Here is a 17,027-nt window from a genome sequence, read left to right as displayed (position 1 = left end):
GAACGTTACTGGGAAGTGAAGAATTTTTTGGAAGTTTGAGGCAATTTTGAAGCCTTCAGTCTGCCGATACATTTTTTGAACTCGAAATGACTGTAAGATTTGAGGAATATTTGGATGTTAGACAAAATTCAAGCTATTCCTGAGCAAATAAACACACTCCATACCTCATTATTTCCTGCTCGTCAATCAATTGTTGGCCATATAAAAAGCAGACGAATGGGCCTTAATTTTAGTAGCCGATTGCAAGAACATAAGAATTCAACCCTTGTCATCAATAATTCACTACTTGCGGGCCACTTCACATTGCTATCCAAAATTTTGTTCGCGGGCCGCACAAAACGCTCTCGAGGGCCGCATGCGGCCCGCGGGCCGCAGTTTGGTGACCACTGCCTTATGTGAACCTCGCATATCATAGCGACGAACAGAAATTTATACGCGTGAATCATTTCGTGACGATGCTGCCACGAACTGACAGCACAAAAAATGCGCGCTTTTGCACCAGCTGATCTGCTCACGAGAGATTGGAATAAACTGCCAGCATCTACTCACAGCTCCATGCACGTTTGAATTTTTATACAAATTAATGTGCCAGAAGATGCAAGTTGTGCGCATCAAGGATAGCTAGTTTTAAACACTAGTTGGGACTATGTAGACTGCGTATTAGCACTGATGTTCTACATGTAGGCACGAAAGCTATATTGTTATATATTAGTTCGATCTGTAAAACTTCGTAAAACCTTACTGTGGACGCCCCTCACCCATGGCTGTGTAACTCCATTCAAGCGTGTGAGAGACGCCTGCATGCACTTTTCTCTCCCGTCGTGATGCCGTGCGAGCGGCGCCAATTCAGATAGACCAAAACATGTGTTTAGCAGATTGCGCGCGTGGAATGGACCTTTCGCTGAAGGTCTCCTCTGTATCCAGCAGAGATCAGATGGTCGAGTCGAGGCGTACAGCGTATCCAAGTCATACTATTGAATGCAACCTGCAGCGTCCAGCAGAGTATTGCTCGAGCACGGTCTCAGCAGCGCACTATCAGCGTGAATTTCTCTCACGTTGGACATAACTGTGACTAGACGGATGGACTACACGATACGACTACGGTTCTGGCTCCCAGCGGCAGTAGAACCCTAACCGGCATTCGACGAGGACGTATGACGTGTGCGCATTTCGTGTTTTCGTATCGAAGTTCATACTGTATAGTCTGGAAGCTCGCGTGCGCGAACTACGGTAGAGGCGGTATCTATTCCTGAACGGAAAGGTGATTGGCGTGTGCTCTCGAGGCGGTTAATTGTTGGATGCTGTATGTAATTTTTGTATGCGTTTTGCACACTGCTGGTAGTGCTGAGTTGTGATGGATGATGTTCAATTGGCATATGCTGGAGGGAATCTAGTTTCGAGTCGCCGTTGGAACGCGTAGAATTTATTCGGTGCTTGATTACAGGTGTGACAAAGAGAAGAAGCAAAAATAAAAAACGTGAGGGGCAGAAGAAAGATCCTGATACATCCAATGGTTGTTTGCAGTAGAAGCATTGCAGCAGCATCGAAGAAGTGTAATTGATTTGTGAATAAATAATCATTGATTGGCAGGTTAGCGCGCCGGTATTTTTATTCCACCTGGTGTTTTTTTGCTGTGCTGTATCCTGGAAACGAGAAGAATTTCGTGTGTATTTCTCTTATCTTGATGTAGTGACTAGTGGGCGGGGGGTCGTCGGTGGGACTTCCAATCGCTAACATGGTTTTGCATATTTTATATTTATTTGGACAGTTGCGCGCTTTTGGACGTGGTGGTTGCGGTGGTAACCTGAGAACTATGGGAAAAAGTGTGGCGTGTGTGAATGATTGAAGTGGTTTGGAAATTACTGGAAGCTGTAAGAAGAAGATTAATGTGTTTTGATAATAATAATTTGTTGAAAATTTAGAACATTCCGGATCTGTGCAACAAGAACAGTTCATCGATCTTATACGTTTTGTATTTGAAGCAACAATCAATGGAAGAGAACGCGCAATTAGGTGCCGCAATGAATAAATGCATATTATAGGACCGCAGATCTGGTGAAAATTAATATCCAAGGGCAATTCAGGTTAATTTTTCTTGGAAAAATTGCACAATATTGCAGGAACGCTTGAAAAAAAAATGGAGAGATTTCTTGACAAGATCTAAATTTATTCTTCCTGGATAAGTTATTTTAAATATAACTAGTAGTTCTACTGGCAGAATCTTGTGGAGCTTCATAACGGGAACTGGACAGATTTAAGATTATACATATGTACAACAATAACAGTCAAACTGAACAACAAACTGAAAGAATCGTCAAAATTCGTTTTATCGCCAATAAAAAGAAAGTGTTAATCAAACATAAATAAATTGATTAATTAGAAATAATAGGGGAAAGTGGGGCAGTTTGGCCACCTTAAGGAAAAGTTGATAAAAGTGCTAAAAATATTATTGAATGTTTGGAGTTTTACATGAGTTACAACAATTTTATATCAGGGTAGATGTATTAGTCTTCGCCTAGCTTTAGTTTTCGCCCCATTCATACACATTTAAACTTTTTTGTATGAAGGGGTGAAGATTAGTGCAAATTTCTTGGGGGGCGAAGACTAGATTTTTACCCCAATACACTAAATCTGCATGATTTCCGTTGTCTTGACCTCACCTTAGTATAAAATGTAAAAGATTTACGTATTTTCTATTAAACTATTAAACTATTGTTTTATAAATTCACGTATAAATGAATGATTTTTCAAAATTTGCCATTTTTCCAGTCGATTTTTTTACCGATAGGGTGATATGAGAACACAATTTTTAGTTGTGAAAATATCTCATATTATGTCAAAATTCAGTTCAGTTGATGAAATACTTGTATTAATTTCTTGGGAGGGTTTCATTGAGTAATCTGTTTAAGAATTGCTAGAGGAATTCCTTATCTTTATAGAATATGTTTAGAAATTCAGTAGAAGTTTAGAAAAACGTTGGACGAATCACTGAAGAAATTCCTTTGGATAAATCCCTGCAGGACTCTGTAGGAAAATTACAAGAAAGAATCCCCTAAGAAATTCCTCTTTTAATTTCTGAAGCAACTCCTGTGGAATTCAAGGATGAGTCCTAGGAGCTGAATTACTGAAGATATTACCTGAGAAATTTTTTGGATTAATCTTTGAATGAATCAGTTGAAGAAATTCTGAACAATCAGTAGAGGAACCTTTGAAGGTATCTCTGAAAGAATGCCACCTAAAGGTTTGCCTGAAGATTTTTTCCCGGAGGAATTTCTGATTGAATATGTGGATAAATTTCTAGAGGAACTACAGGATAAAGTTTTGGTAGAATCCCAGGAAGAATTTCTGAAGGAATCCCTAATATAATCCATGGATTCCTGGAAAAACTTCAAAGTAGAATAACTAGAGGGAACCACTGAAGATTATGGATATAATCTTTGAATAAATGATCATAGCCATTCCATTCTCATATCGATTACTATTCAAAATAGTCCCCGTCAGAGACTTCTCATAATTTTTAAGTTTTGCCGGAATATTTCGTGCGAATTATAACTGGAATTCCTCATCAATATCTATCTCTTCCGGTTCTTAAATCTTGAAAATTCTGCTCTTCCTCACTACGATTTTTGCCCAAAAATCGTAAAAATATTCCCCCCACAGCCACATAATTCGAAAAAATAACCATTAATGTTCAATGGACTTTCCGAGATCATTCAAAACATGCGAAGAAATATAGTGTTGCTGCAACGAACTGTGACAGTCGGTCAAACGGTTGCAGCAACATAAATCGGTTTGATTAACTTGGGGGCGGAGTCAATGTTGGTCAAACCGTTTGAGCGTCTGTGGGTTGCATTATAGGACAAGTAGCTGTATAACATCTTCGGAAAGCGCTTTTTCAAACATTCCGCGACTGTTGAATAATGTTTATGCAACTTCACTGTATTATTGATTAAATATTATTTTCAAGCCGTTTTACAGCCTCCGAAATTCAATTCGTAAGTATCAGAATTGAATGTTCCCAACGTTACATAATTAAAGTACCCACCACCGTTTGGGATTGAACTCATGATCTCTGCATCCACAAATATCGGCGTTGTTCTTACTGCCATCACAGTATATATCGAAAGCAAAGAAAAACACCGTTTTCTTCTATTTGAAAATGATTCTGAAGCTTCCTCCCTGGTATAGTACCAACGCACTATGGTCCAAGAATCAGTTTTACGCGGAAAGATACATTTTGAGCTTTAGAATGAAACATTAGACAAAAACGGTCTTCTACAAAGTTGTTTGTAGTAGTAAGGTCCTTTGTTTGGTGTTATTGAAGAATAGGATGGACATAGATTCATAGAAATTGTGTAACTAACTTTCTTATTTGTAGAAATTATATTATACAAGCTTCAGCAAAGTTGTAAACCATTCAATTTCAAGCAACTTTGCCAAAAAATGTTTTTTTTTGTGTCTCTTAAATTGACAGATTTAGAGCTATTTTCCTACGGTGACATAGGGTGGTCCGAACAAAACTGGTTTTCTGGCTCTAGAGTTTTCAATTCAAATTTATCATCAAAGTAGCCAATGAAACACTTTTAGAGTTTTGAAAAATGCGTAATTTGGTGAATGAAAAATCTCACTATCTCCTTTCGTTTGGGAGTTATTGTTGTTTTTCTCTCAAAAACATGCCTACTTTGATTGTGAATAACTCTGATTGGGGCAAACATAAAAAATATTTTTTGACAGCATGAGATAGACAAAATAAAATTGTATATTATATCAAAAAATTAGAGATGTCTTATTTTTGTAACTCTAATAAAATGTCTTGAAAAACAAATATTTTTTATCACATAAACTTTAATAACTTTTGAACTAAAATATCATGATATCATGAATGTTTTTGCATAAAAAATTGCGTTTTGTTAAGTTATAAAAGTCGTTTATAGATGACTTTGACGAGAAACTAATATTATTAATATTATTAATATTGATGTCAGTTTTTATGTTTGGAATTAAAATTGTTTGGATATTCATACACTTGCTACAACCACGTATTTTACAATTTCATAATACTGAAAAGGTGTACAATGTCACAAGTGTTGCAAAACATTTTTATGCGTGAGAAAAACAATGCACGACGCATTTTAACAGCACAAATGAATATAAGATATTACCAGGGTGGGTGTACGGCTGTCAACTACAAACAAAGCTCGCCTAACAATCATCTCTCGGGCGGGCCGTCCCAAACAGCATCATCTCTCACGCGGGCCGACCCAAACAGCACAGTTCGAACGCGGGCCATGCCAGGCAGCAAATGCTGATGGATTTCAACACCCAAAAAGCAGGATGCCTAGCAGCGTTGTGAGCCAAACGAATACACCCATAAAACATGAACGGTAGGCGCATCTCGTTGCGTATACCCCCCCTGGATATTACACAGTACAATTGACTGTAGAATTCTAATGCATACTGATGGCAACTTTCTCCGTCCGGTGAAGCGAGAGAAGAGAGGAGAAAACTGCCAAAAAAGTAAACAACACACGCATAGTGTGAAAAATGCTTATAATTTTGGTCAAAGAACATGTTATCACTATCAAATGAAATAATTTGTGATTTTGAGCTTTTATGAAGTTGTTGATGAATTCATATCATATCATAAGTTGTTGATGAATTCATATCACATATACAATCATACCTTTGTATGAAACGTGTGCTAGTAATACAGCGTACATAATTCTGTGGGTGGAAGTGTACATGGACCATGATGATTTATTTTTGGCCTACGCACATAACATTGTGCTCCGCCTTGTTGGGTGGCTCGAAAGGGTGCTTTAGCGGATGGCTCGAGTGGGTGGCAGCATTATGTTTACGTGCTCAATGAACTTTCACCTTAAGATGATATAACCATGCTCATCAGGCTGTAAAAGTGTGAGAAACGTCAAACGCAATGTTTACATCCAACAGGCTGTGTAGTTGCGTCACATATTGTTATTATATAGCATTTTGCTGTTCGTGCCCTGTATAACAAGCGGCAAAGCGCTTCTTATTTATATTATGAATCCGGCAGAAATAAGGACAAACATTTTTTTAAAATTATTTTTTCTCAATCTTTAAGCATCGCGACTAATATTTGAATAGTGCGCAGTGTTCATAAACATCGTAAGAATGCTGCGCCACACTTAAAAACTGATTTCAAAAAGTGGCGAGTTGAAGTGCGTCGCGAGTCTCACTGGCGCAATCCAGTTTGCTGGCGGCTCGACAATATATTAAGCAGCATAACAAAATATTGCATACAAGCAACCGGATGAATGATGGGGACTTTGACTTTTATTCCACAACATTAGGTTGCTACTGTTTAAGACATTGAGTTACAGCAACAAAAGCTATAAAAGATGAAATATAGTCAAAAGATTTGTAGCTGCAAAATGTTTGCATTATAGCTATGTTAACGTTAATCGTTCCTATTTCTGACAAGTTTCGTTTTTTTGCAGCATTCGCTGCTTCAAAACAGCAGAAAGCAAATAATATTTGCTTATAGCGCTGAAATTGTTGCTTGGATATAGCATATAAGAATTTATTGTAATTATTGTATGTAGTCTACTTATGCTTGACGAAATAAAAGTAAAATGAATAAAGAACAAAAAATGACTAAGCACAATTGATGTTTTGGTTGTAGAACATAAATATGTTCTTAATTTTATTGCAGTTTGTATAGTTGATCATGCACGCTCGAAAAAGAGTTCAGGAAAACGTGAACTGTCAAAAATACACCGTGAATTACCATCATCGTTCTCGGAACTAGGCAACGCGTTCACATAAACATGATCTAGTTCACGGTGTATTTTTGCTTGTTGACGAGTTCACGTCTGCTGTTCATGGATACGAGAATGGATTTTTTTTTGTGTGTATTCTAATTTTGTATACCGAAGAATGCTTTCTGTTCATCTGTAAATCCCATGTTCTGAACTCCAGGACATTATGTATGGCCTAAAATATTTGAAAATTATAATAACACAGCCATTACATGAAAAACCGATCTAGTGGGTCACCGAATTCCGTGAAAATTTGCTATTTTGTTCCTTATCCGAAATAAGGATACACGTGTTTTTGGATTTTTTGATTAGGGTGACCATTTCCAAAATAAAGTGACCAGAAAAATCGCGATTTTGCCTAATTTTTATTAAAAAAAAAAATTATAACTTTTGAACCGTTCGACTGATTTTCAATCTCTTTGGACGAAATGAAAGCTACAGATTTTAACTTAAGGAAACATATAAAATTTCACAAAAATTGTTTTTTTACATGAAAAAAAAAAGATCAATAATTTCCGTTTTTTCGTGTTTTTAAGGCCCCGGGACCAAAGGGGCTATTGCTGTTCTCATTTTTTCTTGAAAGTTCAGCAGTTAATTTTACGTTTACTGTCAAATTTTCAGCGATGTATATATTTTAGTTTTTGAGAAATATTTTTTGAAAATAAAAAATTAGTCATTTTTCATCGGCACACACTGTAGGTCTCAGCGCATTATTTTTTTTATTTAAAAAACAATCATAACTTTTGAACAGCTCAATTGATTTCCAATATTTTTTTATGGAATGAAAGCTTAAGATTTCAACTTTTCAGATAAAATAGAAAAAACTGAAAAAAATGGTTTACATGGAAAATTTTAAAAGTTTCTCGTTTTTTTCATATATTTTCATTTATTTTAATGTAAAAAAAAATATTTTTTCGAAGTTCTGAAAAGTCGAAATCTTTGGCTTTCATTCCATAGAAAAAGATTGGAAATCGGTTAAGCGGTTCAAAAGTTATGATTTTTTTTAAATAAAAAATCTAATGCGCTGAAACCTACAGTGTTTGCCGATGAAAAATGACTGATATTTTATTTAAAAAAAAAAAAAATATATATATATCTAAAAAACTAAAAAACATACAGCGCTGAAAATTTGACAGGGAACGTAAATTTTTTTGAACTTTCAAGAAAAAATGAGAACAGCAATAACAAGAAGTTATATATTTTTTTAAATAGAAATTTTACAAAATCGCGATTTTTCTGGCCATCCTATTTCGGAAATGGTCACCCTAATCAAAAAATCCAAAAACACGTGTATCCTTATTTCGGATAAGGAACAAAATAGCAAATTTTCACGGAATTCGCTGATAGAGTTACATATTTCTCAGGAGCACATAAATGTACTGACGAGCCTCCAACCAAACCGTCTCCTAGCTCATCGGAATCCTAGTGTGCTGCGCTAGACAGAGGCTCACGAAAATTCTAAAAGCGCGCGCTAGGTGATGCGCTGCTCGGCACTACGGCTCGCCAACGGTCTCCAAGTTGTGAAACAACTGCTTAGTAACGAAGAGCCTCTACAAATATTTTCGCTACATTATGCAGGTGTCTACATGGCCTTCATGATATGGTCGAAGACTCGCGATTCAAATGTTACAATTTTGATCCTAGTTGAAAACTTTTGTAATCACTTCAATTAGGGGAAAAGCACTAATTTTCGACCTACAAGAATTCTGTGCCAATTTTCGGATTTTCATACAAAGTAGGCCGAAATCGTATGAATGGGTCGAAAATTAGTGCTGGGTCGAAAATTGGTGCTTTTCCCCTATTGCGCTGAATTTTAAACAGCACATGTGACGGAGCACATGATATCACATTGAGACACATCTCAAGAAAAATGATGCGCAACAGAAAAGGTCTCACAATGTACAGCGCGCCCGTGCGCTTGCATGCAATGAGGCTCCTGCACCTACGGCTACAGCACGTGCACAGTAACTCTATTCGCTGACCCACTAGATCAGTTTTTCATGGAATGGCTGAACATGTATATTGAGATTCAAAGCTTTAAGGCGAAGTAGGCCGTCATTGAAATTTGTACTGGGCATCAATGATTGTGGGTAATGCGTCTCACGAATGCGAATTAAAGAAAATCACTTGGTTTTGCACTGACGTTGCTGAAAAAGTATCAGCATACTTTCTGCATGTAAGCACAAGTAATTATACTTTTCTGAATCAATATTACTTAAGATGACAGAGTTTTATCACTTTGAAATTGCAAGCTGCAAAATCAACATGGCTGCCAAAACGAATGACGGGCTACTTAGCCTTAACACACATGAGTTATCTCGTAGCATACCTCAATGTAGGATAAAAAAACTTTTGGCTTTACAGCTGAGTTCTGAGCTCCAGACGGTCAGGACGACCTAGAACCGCAAACTGTGCCTGTGCTAAAACCTTCCAAAGACAACGGTTTTTTTTTTTATTTGACCCCTTTGTCTGACGGTGTTGGTTGTTTCATATATAAAATTTAATTATTGAAGTTGTCAAATATATATTTATTTGTTATAAGGTTGTTAAATAAATAGTTTTTACTCTCCTCCTGGAGGAAACATGGAATTACAATGCGTTGATATCTGTCGCAATAAATGCCATCCTATGTTGTCTTGAAGATATCATAATCTCTAGGAAGGTAGTGAATCAAAGTGATGGAAAATGCCGTCGGTCGATGTTATCTCCAGGCATTGATCCCCTCAATACGAATTTCCACATGCCAATAACAAAACAAAATCGACATTTATCCACGAACTTCCCACCCACCTCATCGTCCAAGTGTAGTGCGCCTCAGTTCAATGTAATTTCCATGGAAAATCCATCTAGCATTTGTCCCGGAGGCCCCGCCGACGCGCCGTCCCAAAGTAAAGAAGTGTTGAAGAAGGTGAATAGAAATCATTAAAAATTCAACGTGTCCTCTCTTTAGGAAGCAGATCGAAAAGTTAAAGTCAGCGCATCAACAAGGTGCCAAGGTTCAGCAGTGCTTCATCGCCAGAAAATTGAGCCCGCTCCATTAGTTCCAGGGGAAGATAAGTGTTGTTCCAAGTGTAAATCGAATAATAACAGTTTGTTGGGCCAGGGCGCGAGTTCTCGAGTTCTCAAGTGCTTTGAAGTGTGGCTCCCTACTCAATAGGGGGTTGTGGAGCGGCGAAAAAGTTTGTCCAGCAGGAGATAGCGCTCGACAAAGTGTATTATCGCATCATCATCCGCGTATAGCCAGCGAAACCGTTCATCAGCAATTCTGCCGAGTCCTGCTTTCCCGAGAGAGAAATATAGAGGAGAAAGGGCTCCTTACAGTGAGATGTTCACAATGAAGCTGAGGATCTGCGTCACGCTTGTGTCAATTCTGCTACTCGGTAAGTGGGGCGGCACGTGTCCAATTTCCGGAAGCTATACGCTATATGCTGTTCACGGTGTGTCTAAAATCGTTAATAACGAAAAAAATAACCATCAATTATGCACCCACCATTCGGAAGTTATGGTATTCTAGTATCCTCTCCTCCATGAATTTGGAAATGTTTTATCGAGGGACATGAAAGTAATAGTGATTGAAGATTCAGGGCCAATTCCAAAGGAATTTTCAAGTCAAAAATATAATACCTTATGCTGCATTATTTATTCCCAAACAAACATTTTTTTTATTTAAATACGGAGAAGATGCTAGAAAATCATATCTTTCGAATGGTGGGTGTAGAATTGATGGCCATTTTTTCCGTTTACAACGGCTTTTGATCCACCGTGGGTCGTAGGGTTCAATTGATTAATTATTTATTCTATCTACTTGGGTCTCGCACTTCCCTCTCCCGGGTTAATGGGACGTTTTGTGCCATTGAAAACGGGTTCCGTTGAGTGGCGTAGAACTCAAGTAGCGCAATGATTGAATGAGTGAGTAAAGTGCTGTCATTTGCCCCGTTGTTTGATGTTTGCTTTGTGAGCGCAGCGCAGGCCTGTAATTTTGCGTTTGGGATGGAATATTACGATAAGAGGAAGAAGGGAGCATAAGATTTGGAAATAAAATAAAGGTGAATGAAGGGTAGATTCATGGATCAGATTTTAACAGAATAACTTGAAACACAAAGTGTGCTACTATTAAAAATATGAGATGCAAAAGCGATAATATTTGAAATCAGAATGCCTCCTATGTGTAGTTCGGCTTTTTATCAGAGAGACAAGTGAAGAAGGAAGAAGGTGCTCTATATAAGTAATAAATCTATGTGTTGTAAATAGGATGCAGTCCAAAACGTGACTCGGCTTGGTGATTGTCGAACATTCAGTCATAAGAAATTTAATAGAGCATTGAATAGGCTACAGTCTTTTTAGTAAAATCAGTAAAATTACTTGTAGTTACCTATAAGTGCTTCTGTTAAAACATATTCACCGGCCAAGGTTTTTGATAATAAGAGACGCCGACACTAGACTGGCCCAGCTTAGTATGGGAGAAAAATAAAGTTGTATAATTCCACGGGGCACCCACCAAGATTATTCTTTAGGGTTAGAGGAAGACTTCCTGAAAGTTTCAGCTCATTTGGTCGTTCCATGAGCTGGCGCAATTGAATTGAAGTTAATATGGGATTTTCATCTCCAACATATAGGAAACAGCACATCATCTCCTGTTTGAGTCAGGAAAATTGTTGATCGCGTTCAATTGAACCCAGAATGTCAAAAACATTACTTGATACTATAGCAAACAATATTGTAGAAGGTTGTATGATGATTAAAATTGATCAAGTTGGTGTTTTAACTATCTGAAGTAGATTTGCAATATTGCTTAGTATTCCTTCAACATAGCTGGGTTAATAGAGTGGTTCAAAAAATCGGTTTTTTTTTCTCCACACCGGTCATTCGATTCTAGATCAAATTCTGAGTGTCCTCCCAAAATTTGAGCTCATTTGGATGTAAACTGAGACTGCACAAGCCCTTTAAAGTTTGTATGGAAATTACTATGGGAAAAGCAACCAATTCATTCAATTGGTCATAGTGTTTGTCCATGTGCTCTTGGGGATTAGAACTATGTTGATACTGTGAGGTACAATAATCAGCTACAACTTTGCCGAAGACCGTTTTCAAATCGGACGCCTCAGTAATTCATTATTGATTTATACCCAGTCACACATTCTTCAGCAGTGCTCATTTAACTTCTGAACAGGCAACATTGCTGCATTTCACGCACAAATCATGGCTACTATGTTTTACTGCATATATCCAGTGATGCCTGCAGAACAGCCCAATAATTATAGCCAAAGTTTTACAACTCATTCAAAAATCAATAACTAATTAATGCTTCCAGTGAACGATTATGTCCTTCGAAGGAAGCACCACACTAGACAACGGACTAGCATGCAACGAGCAGTAGCATAGTCGAAATACGTTCCTGACGAAAAATTTTCCGGATTGAAGCGGGATTTGAACCCACACTCCTTGACTCAATGCAGCTAAATGCTTGGTAACACTAACCGCACGACCACGAAGCCCACAAATAAATATGTAGCATTTCAAATAAACTGTGTGCCTATTAAAAATTATCATAAGATGAGATCTTGTTTGTCTTACAAAACAATGATAACATTCTTTTAAGAATGTTATCATTGTTTTTGCAAGACAAAAAAGAATGCCATGTCATCTGAAATCTCAACTGTCTGTTACATGTTATTGGAGAGCTAGGTGGAATGCAGTCTGCTGGTGGTTATCCAATATTCTTATGTCGGTAATGGTGATCATTTAGACAAAACAAAAACGGTTTTAAATAATGAGTTTCAGAACAAGGGTATAGAAATGGCAAATATTCCTCTCGTTGAATTATCCCCTAGCCTAGAACTTCCCGTTCTAGTGGGACAATTATGCCGTACATGACAGCTGAGCTAACACATCGGCTGATAAATCCATAGGATGACTCATATTCGGTCCACTAATTAAAAAGTTCATATAGTTCTTAGATAATACTAGTAAACGAACCCTGTCAAAATTTCATTACAATTTAAATATCAGTTCAAAAGTTACAGCGGTTTCAGTAATGCAACTTTTAAAGTTTTAGACATAATGATTGCAAGTAATTTCGTGTGTTGATACTCATAAATTTCAAGGGGAAAAATCATCGCACAAGTGTTATTCGGTTACTGCTCTATCTATATTAACAGTTGCGAAGTGATTTGGCTAATTTAAACATGGCCGACGTGGAACGCTCTAGTCACTCAATAGAGGTGGTAACACCTGAGAATATCAAAAAACTTCACAGAATATTTGTTTTGTAAATTATAGATATATCAGACACCTTAATATTGTTTTCGAAATGGATGTTGCATGTGTGCACATTGGATCTAAAATAACAACAACGTGTCGTTGATTTCAACAGCTCTTTCGAGATGTTCCAGCTAAATAAAAAAAAACTTACTAGAGGCTTATTTAAAGATCAAAATTCGTTTTCTATAAGCAAGGTATCGACATTTTTGAGAAACGCTGGAAAGATAGTATATCCCTCGAAGGAGATGATGTTGATGAATAACGTTGATTTGAGCAATTCTCGCTGAAATCAGGCCGCCATCGGTACACATCGTTAGAATTCCAATTTTATGTCATTGATCGCTAGTTTTTGATAAAACTTGAGGATGGTCCTTTCAGTTTTCTCGAATTGGTGGACCCCTCGTAAGCCAGCTAGCTAAATAGTTTGCGATAAAGTCTATTTTTTGATAAATCTTGGGTATTTTTACACGTGATATGTCTTATATTTCCCTTGGAACACATAGCAAACTTAGTGGCACCGTATAGAGAAAGGATATAGCTTTCATTTGAAGTTGAATGTTGGCGGCCATCTTGAATTAATTGTTAGAAAAATCGATTTTTCGCTATTAGCACACCGCTCCTTTTGAATTCTGAGATCACCATCAGAAAACTGAGGAAAAATGCAAAATGCAAAATCGATTTTTCTAACAAACCTCAAATAGCGTCCAAATTCAAAATGGTCGCCAACATTTTTTAACTTCAATTGAAAGCTATATCCTTTCTCTATACTTTGCTACTAGGTTTTCTATGTGTTCCAAGGGAAATATGAGACACATCACGTGTAGCCAAGATTTATAAAAAATGGGCTTTTTCGCAAACTGTTTAGCTAGCTGGCATACGAGGGGTCCACCAATTTGAGAAAACCGAAAGAACCACCCTTAAGTTTTATCGAAAACTAGCGATGAATGACATAAAATTGGAATTCTAACGATGGGTGCCGATGGCGGCCTGGTTTCAGCGTTTCAGTTATACTACGGACTTTTCAGTCGATGTGTTACATGAAAAAATAAGTGTTTATTTTTGAGACCTTTCTACCTTCTATCGTTTCTGCATCTTTACAAATGAACAATAGCGTCATAAATCCCTGTTCGAATTTTTGTACCAAGCGCTTAAGTTTAGACCAGAACCATATGGTCGATGTACCCATAGCCGCATTGCTAAGAACAAATATTAGTATAAAATCGAAAAATAACGGCAGCGGCATTATTTTTACATAATGTGAAAGCTGTTTATCTTGGTTTTGTAGGAAAAATATGAAAACTAAGAAAACTCATACTTTTCTATTCATTATCGCTTGTGCCACTATAGGAATACATCACACTATTTCTAATTTCTGTTCCTAGGTTCCTAGCTAGGTCTACTAGCTTCACGGCGTAGGCAAAATACAAATGAAAACCGTGATTCCCCAAAACTTTTATATTTTTCCTTTAAAATATGGATCAAATGCACTCGATTGATATAAAAAGTTTCTAATTCATCAATTAGTTTGTTTAATAAAAAATAGTTTCTCTTAGTACAGCGGGAATTCGCTGGTTGGAACATGACTGCCTTCCATCTAGCGAATCCGACCCGTTAGTTGGAACGACTGACGGCTGGTGAAAATGCTCCAGACTAACGCATCTAGAGAGCAAAACGTCACGAAACGCACATATACATACACATTTGTTCTATATATGGAGACTTCAATGCGACGGTACTTAGACGTCAAAGTCAGTTTGACATATTATCTTGACATTCGAGTGCTTTTTAGTTGGAATATTTTTCAACCAGCGACCATCCAATCATCGAGTCATTCCATGTAGCGGACCCCCAACTAGCGAATCCCCACTGTAGTGCTACTATAGGAACAATAGGTTTACTATAGGTGCAAGGGAGCTCAAATTTTAAGCAAAACTATTTATTTAGATCATTTTTTGAACAAAATCGAGCTTTGTATCAATGGTACTTAGATTAATTGCTCCTGATCTTTATGTCAAAAAATATTTTGCAAAGATTTATAGCAGAATTACCGTAAAAAGCCACTAGTATGACTATAGGGGACTGTCTACTAAGGGAACTTCGACCCTACTCATTTTTTTATGTTTTTTATTTGTTTACCTCCAAAAAACATTTTTTTCGGTTTTTGAGATTTGGCACACTTTTTGGTTTTCCGCGTAAGTCCGATCCGAAATGTCCGATAAGAAAAACAACCCCAGTGTCAAAAAGTAAACACGCTCGTTCAAATCTACACAAAATTGTTTTGAATTCGACTCACTTTGGAACAAAGTGGAAGTGCTCAAAAGTGAGTGACCCCAATGATACACACTTTAGAGTAACGTACAGTTCTTTCAGAATTAGGGTAGCACTTACTCAGTTCGTTAAGTCTGAACTTTGCACAAGTGAGTAGATGTCACTCTCTTTAAAAGTGAGTCAAACATCTTTGTAGTTACTCAAAAGTGAGTAAAGTTGATTTATATCATGATTGAGTTAAAAATAACTCACTTTAATAGAATAATGTCACTCACTTTTGACAACTAGCATGGAGGTTCTAAAGTGAGTAGAAGTTACTCTCCTTTGAGTAGATTTGAACGAGCGTGAAACAGTGCTGGGAAAGATCGGATCACGAAGCAGCTCACGAGTGTATACCAACGCATAGCAAACATCACAGACTCGCGAACTGGCTAGGTGTGAGTAAGTCCGCATCCGTCTGCTCGGGAGAACGAGGTCAAAAGAAGTAGCAACAAGCTCGGGGACGTTTACTCGCGAGTAACCGAGCAAGTTGTGATTGATTATGGTATTTATTTATTATTTATTATTGTGATTCTGCATAGCGGTTAGAGACACAATTTTATTTTCAGAATCTTCACTTTCCCACTAAGTTCTTGTCCTTGGATCAGTGACGTCACGCACAGGTTAAGTTCATTTACTACTTCTTTATTCTTCACGCAATAACTACTTTTTTTAATCTTCAGGCACTTCACTTATTAAATTATCAATTAAATTCTAAATTACAGTTTTAATTTCAATATGTACCTGAAAACTTCTAATCACTTCTCAAAATTATTCACACGACCAAATTTTCTAGTTGCAACCACTCGTTCGCGATGATCGGGGTTCCACCTGCCGGTTGGATCGAAGGCGAAAAAGAGGTGGTATCTGGGCCGCTGAGGATTTATATACACTTGACGGAAATTCATGGCGGATGGAAAAGTTGAAACGCCAAAACGCAGGCTGTATGAGCCTTTGCATGCTATTAGGCATTTCACGGTGAAATTCTCTCTCTTTCGCTCTTCAACAAAACTTGAAAACAATGGTCAACTTTGACAGGTACTTGCACCGTTGTTTTCAGATTTCCCGAGGGCGGGAAAGAGAGCGATTTTCTGATGACGTCATCGTGCAATGGGCAATAAAACGTTTGACCTTTACTGTGCGCTCTGTTTTCAATGTGACCGTGAGAGAGAGAGCGAGACAGCACCAACACACGGCGCACAGTAAAAAGTCAAAAGAATAAAAGAATATATGGCACGTACAGAGGCTCATGGTTTTAGTAGTAGTCGACAAACGGGGGAATCGCAACTCGAGGATTGATGATTATGATGCTATAAAGGTGTGGGATCAGTCTCCTTCTTCGCTTGTGTGGACATCCTGGCCCCGTCGAAGATCGAATTCTGACAGTTGCGTCGATGTTCAACATGATGATTATGATGGGTTCTCTCTAGCTAGTCGATGTAGTGGTGGAAAACGTCATTTGATGCTTGCGGTGTAATGAATGATTGCACTACTGGAATCAAAATATAAGACCCGGTAGCGGGTTCAAAGGCAACTAGGGTGCTTACCTTGTCCTTTTGGTAAAAGGACCCTGCAATTATTTATTTTTAGGTGCGATTGCTGTTGTTTACGTTGGAATGTTGACATCGGATGGAGGAATTGGCAGAAGGCAGATTTTCG

General features: G+C 37.6%; 1 protein-coding gene across 7 annotated transcripts in view; it reads left to right on the top strand.

Moving 5' to 3' along the window:
- Positions 1–1,010: 1,010 nt before the first annotated feature.
- LOC110679431 overlaps positions 1,011–17,027 on the top strand; it is a 493,829-nt gene continuing 477,812 nt past the window's right edge. Inside the window, exons 1-2 of one of the 7 annotated variants that reach the window (XM_021853987.1) lie at positions 1,011–1,261; positions 1,445–1,553. In XM_021853987.1, coding sequence (XP_021709679.1) covers positions 1,511–1,553 — 43 coding nt within the window. In that variant the 5' untranslated portion in view covers positions 1,011–1,261; positions 1,445–1,510. Of the gene's footprint in view, positions 1,664–9,750; positions 10,181–17,027 lie in introns of all 7 variants that reach the window. The other 6 variants (XM_021853986.1, XM_021853985.1, XM_021853984.1 and 3 more) reach the window with 6 other exon arrangements.

The sequence above is a fragment of the Aedes aegypti genome, chromosome 3, assembly GCF_002204515.2.
Source record: "Aedes aegypti strain LVP_AGWG chromosome 3, AaegL5.0 Primary Assembly, whole genome shotgun sequence".
Lineage (NCBI taxonomy): Eukaryota > Metazoa > Arthropoda > Insecta > Diptera > Culicidae > Aedes > Aedes aegypti.
The sequence above is the reverse complement of the archived record's forward strand: the minus strand, read 5'-3'. Positions and strand labels throughout refer to the sequence as shown.